Raw genomic sequence first — 4,805 nt, 5'->3', positions numbered from 1 at the left:
TGCCCGTTGAAAACTGACTTCCAAGGGGTACCCTGTACGTAATAGAGTGACGGGGAGGGGCCCTGACCGACCGTCAGCATGTGACGGGTTGGGAGTGAGAACGTGTTGTTAAATCATTTGATCATTGGTTTTATTATGAAAACGTTGAGACCGGAAATACTGTTTTCAACCCGTAACTTCACATGGAGGCTGCCGCATACCTCAAATCATCTTCGTAATATCTATCAAACTATAGGCTAGATCCTAGAAATCGACTGGACGTGGATTCTAAAAGTTCTAAAAGTACACTTCTCGCTAGAAATCTAATCAAAAAGCGTTTTAATGGCCAAACTATCCTACAATTTAGGATTTTACAGAGAGGGTTATTTGTAAATAAACGACCATCTGTAACGTTTGCATTCAACGGGAGCACTAGAGGGCGAACACATTAAAACGTAATTATAGGATCTATTAAGCGCTTGAACAAACGACATATTTGGTCGTATGAGTTGGAGGATTTGTTGGAATATCTAATCCACTATTCCCACCCGTTTTAAGAACATAGCAGTGGATGATTATTGGATGTATATTGCAAATAAAACATTTTAAGGATCTATTTTACACTCACATCTGTGTTTGCTCTAAATATGACTGTTATTACAACCAAGCATAATGTAAATGAATAGAATAAATGTCTCAAGGAAAGGCATTTTTTTGTTTGTTGATCTACTATATTTCATGAGAATATTTATGTAAAACACTGACAATTATTTCTTTTTTGTAAAGGATATGATGACTTCCATGAAATTTCAGGTGAGCAAATCTACCAAAGATGTCTTTTCAGGCCAAAACACAGCCTCTATCAAGGATCAAACTTTTGAAATTATATCGGACAGAGACGGCATAGAAGATGCAATTACAAAAGAAACGATATCTTTGCAACAATCTAAAACATTAGCAGACCGACATCTAATTGAGGATATAAAGATGCAGACAGAACTTCAAGAAAAAACAATAATGGATGAAGAAAAGACAAAACTTGCGATACGTGTAGGAAACGAAAGGGAAGTTAAGAACCAGATGTGCAAACTCAAGAATAGAGAGGAGGAAATAAGGGAGCAAATAAAGTTTGCTATGGAAAACATGGAGGAAGAAAGTCAAGAGATTAAAAAGCTTATTATATATATAAATGACCTGCAGAGCCAGAAACCAGAGACTGAAAATTGGTTACGAATTACAGGCAGGGAAAGCACCACAGATGAGATCGTCAAATTTGAAGTAAAAGTTAAAAAACAGGAGAACGGCAAAGGGGTGGAAAAAGAAGAGCAAAAACAAAGTCAGGATTCAACACAATATATGCAGACCAATAATGATAAGATAAAGGAAGGGTTTGCTACAAAGGACACAGGAAGTGATGATTTTCAAAGACTTAGGGCAGAGATTTATAAAACACAAAAAAACATTAGACTAGTTAACCTAGATCTTGACAACCAAGCTGAAGAAAGCCATATCAACCAAGATCATGAGGATAAAGATGGCACAATTGAAGGATTGCTACAAGAACTGAAAAGATTCCAAGAGCTTTTAAAAATGGTACAAATAGAAATTAGGCAAAGAGAAATGCATCTGAAAGAAGAAATCAGCAACATGAAATCGAGGAAAACTACAGCAAAGATACAGGAAAGAAAACTGGATCATAGGTTAGAGAAAATGATGAGAGACAGAGATGAATTTGAAGTTTTAAAAATAAAAACACAGAAACAACCTGAAGTTAGAAGAAAACTAGCTAAAGTTAAGGGCACCATAGAGAAAGTTGCAGCTAGGACTAGACAGAAAAGTCAGGACATAGATATTGTTAGGAAGGAGACCCAAGAAAAACTGAAAAAGTTGGAAGACCTGAGCTGTAAAATTGAGACTACCAAAAAAGAACTGGAAAAAAGACATGCTTTCATATCCAAAGAAATAACTGACCTTTTGAAATTCAACACTGAACTCAGGCAGAAAGAGGACAGAGAATTTCCCTTGGAAAGTATTAAGACACTGAAGGGAGACAAAAAAAAACATGACAGAATGGAAACAGACACACACATGGACAACATGCCAGAGAAAATAATGGGTAAGGATATTGAGGAAATGGAAAAGGACATCACTAGACTTATATCAGAACAGGAGAAACGTGAGAAAGAAATGAAACTGACACTGGATCAGAAAAACTGTGAAATTGAAAAACTGAAAGAGTCTGTAACTGAACAAGTGAAACTAGAGACTGAAAGTAAAGAGATTGAGATCCTCAAACAACGGATACAAGTTGAGAGGGAGAGTTTGATAATAGAAAGAGAGCAAGCTGAGGCAGAAGCATATGAAATTAACTGTTTAAGGGAAAGTATAAAAAGAGAGAAACAGGAGCTTGTTGACAGTACAAAAACTACCAAAAGAGAAATAAGAGAAATGGAGATTCTGAGGTCAGAGCTGGAAATAAAGAAAAAAGAAAGTGAACAGATATTTAGAAGAAATATGCAGAAAAAGTGGAATGTCATACAAAGAGAAAAGGGAGAATTGAAAAGAGAGACCCAAAAGATGAGAAGAGAATTAGACCAAAGACTGGAAGAAATCAAGAGAGAGAGGTATGAGTCAGAAATATTCTGGATAAAACTGCAACGGCAGAAGGATGAGATGGCTGAGGAAAAGCAGAGAGTAAAAGAACAAACTACTGATAAAGGAAAAGCAGAGATGGATGAAATGGTCAGCATGAAAGGCAGTATCCAAAAACAAAAACAGGGGCTTGAAATCCGACTAGAAGAAGTTAAGAGAGAAAAAAGGGAGGTTGAAGTGTTGAAGTGTGAGTTGGAGAACAAAATAACTGAAAATCAACAGATGATTCGACGAAGCATTAAAAAAGAGCAGGATGTAAAAAATATGTTGGCTCAGCTCGAAGAAGAACAACATGCTTTCAAGAGGGAGGCACAGAAGAGGAGAAAAGAGCTTGACCAGCGATTGGAGAGAATACACAGAAAGAGGGATGAACTGGAGATCATGAAACTGAAGCTGCAGAGAGAAAGTGAACAGAGCAAAGGTGGAGCTGTAGTCTCCAGCATGGCCACAGCCACACAAGTTCAAAACTCAATTAAAAAGCACTGGGAGCTAATTCAGAAAAGTATTGAGAAAAAACTGATTGAAGAATGGAATGGAGAAGTGACAGATGAAAAACAGCACATAGTGGACCAGGCGGAAAAAAAAATAACCCAGAGAAGAGAAGTCGTGGGAAATATCAAGATTGGGATTAAAAGACAGAAGAAAAGAATATGTGCTTTAAAGAGCATGAAAAAAAAGCAAATACATTTGGAGCAGGACGAGGTGAGTATCATAAAAGAGAGAAAGGAAGAGCTAGGGGAAGAGGATCTCAGAACTGAGGCGTTGATGGTCAAAGATGAAGGCCAGAGAGAGAAAAAAAAAAAGAGAGAAATGAAAAGGCCGAATAATGATATTGTAAATCAGAAAAGACAAAAAATCCCAAAAACTTCAAATCTTACAAAGGAACAAATTGAGCCGGAAAAGAAAAAAGAACCGGAATTGGATGAAGAGGGGAAAAATGGTGCAAATGAAATCGAGCTTCTAAAAAAACAAGGACTGATAAGAAATTCCAATATGGAGGATGAAAATGTGACAAAGCAGAGAAATCTAAACCTTGTTGAAAAACATTTAGATTTAAAAAAACTAGATGAAGAGCTGAAGAAAGAAAGAGGGGATCTGGATAGAGAGAGTGAGGTGATGAACAAAGAGAAACTGGACTTTGATTTGATCAGGTCGGACATCCTGAAACAAAGGGACATGTTGGAACAACAGAGACAAGATATAAAAGAAGAAACAGAGAAATTGGAAATCACAAAGACTGATCTTCAAGTGTTGAAAGGACATGCAGACATTCAGTTTGATGAGATAAACAAAGAGAAAGCCAACATTAAAGATCTGACCCTTCATCTTCACACAGAAAAAGACAAACTTGAGAATATCATGACCATGATTGTTTTAAAACAAGAAGAACAAAAACTCAAGGAGGACCAGTTCAGCAGACAAACACAAGAACTGGAAACAAGAAAGACCAGTCTGCTGGAAGAAAGAGAAGAACTGGATCTTTTGAGGAAGGATCTCAACAAGAAGAGGGAAGAGGTTGAAACAGCCACGAACACCATCAGTTCAGAGAGAGAGATACTCAATCAGATGCAGAGTACTACTGACACACAGAGAACAATGCTCAACAATGAAAAGGACAGAATGGAAAGAGGAATGTCGGACCTGAAAACAAGAGAAGATCGAATATTGAATACGATGAAATCAATGGAAATTCTGAGGGAAAAACATCACCAGCTGAATGAAAGGATGAGTGAAGAAATTCAAAACAAAAAGATCAGACTTGAAGAAAACAATGAAGACACATTTAAACTGTTGAGTGTTTTGGAGCAAAAGCATGACGTTCTGGATAAACAGAAAGAACATATGTCACGTTACACTGAGACGTTACAGAGGGAAAGAGAAAGGTTGAAGATCCTGTTGTCAGAAAGTGTCACTCAAAGACAGGAAATGGGAAATCAACTGAAACAAGAGGCCTTGTTGGAAAGGACAAATCTTCTGGAACTGAAGGCAGAGTTGAAGAAAGAAAGAGAGGACCTGGATAGAGAGAGTGAGGTGATGAACAAAGAGAAACTGGACTTTGATTTGATCAGGTCGGACATCCTGAAACAAAGGGACATGTTGGAACAACAGAGACAATATATAAAGGAAGAAACAGAGAATATGGAAATCACAAAAACTGATCTTCAAGTGTTGAA

At 37.2% G+C, this 4,805-nt stretch overlaps 1 protein-coding gene across 1 annotated transcript; it reads left to right on the top strand.

Annotated features, from left to right (window-relative positions):
• Nucleotides 1–740: 740 nt before the first annotated feature.
• On the top strand, nt 741–4,799 carry LOC104957517 (golgin subfamily A member 6-like protein 22; the record flags this gene model as incomplete). Its single annotated transcript, XM_010785164.1, has 1 exon — nt 741–4,799. A coding segment is annotated over exon 1 (4,031 nt), but the record flags the coding sequence as incomplete, so codon positions are not given.
• Between the last annotated feature and the right edge of the window lie 6 nt (nt 4,800–4,805).

The sequence above is a fragment of the Notothenia coriiceps genome, unplaced genomic scaffold (assembly GCF_000735185.1).
Source record: "Notothenia coriiceps isolate Sejong01 unplaced genomic scaffold, NC01 NC01_scaffold00000806, whole genome shotgun sequence".
Lineage (NCBI taxonomy): Eukaryota > Metazoa > Chordata > Actinopteri > Perciformes > Nototheniidae > Notothenia > Notothenia coriiceps.
This window is presented reverse-complemented; position numbering and strand designations above follow the sequence as displayed.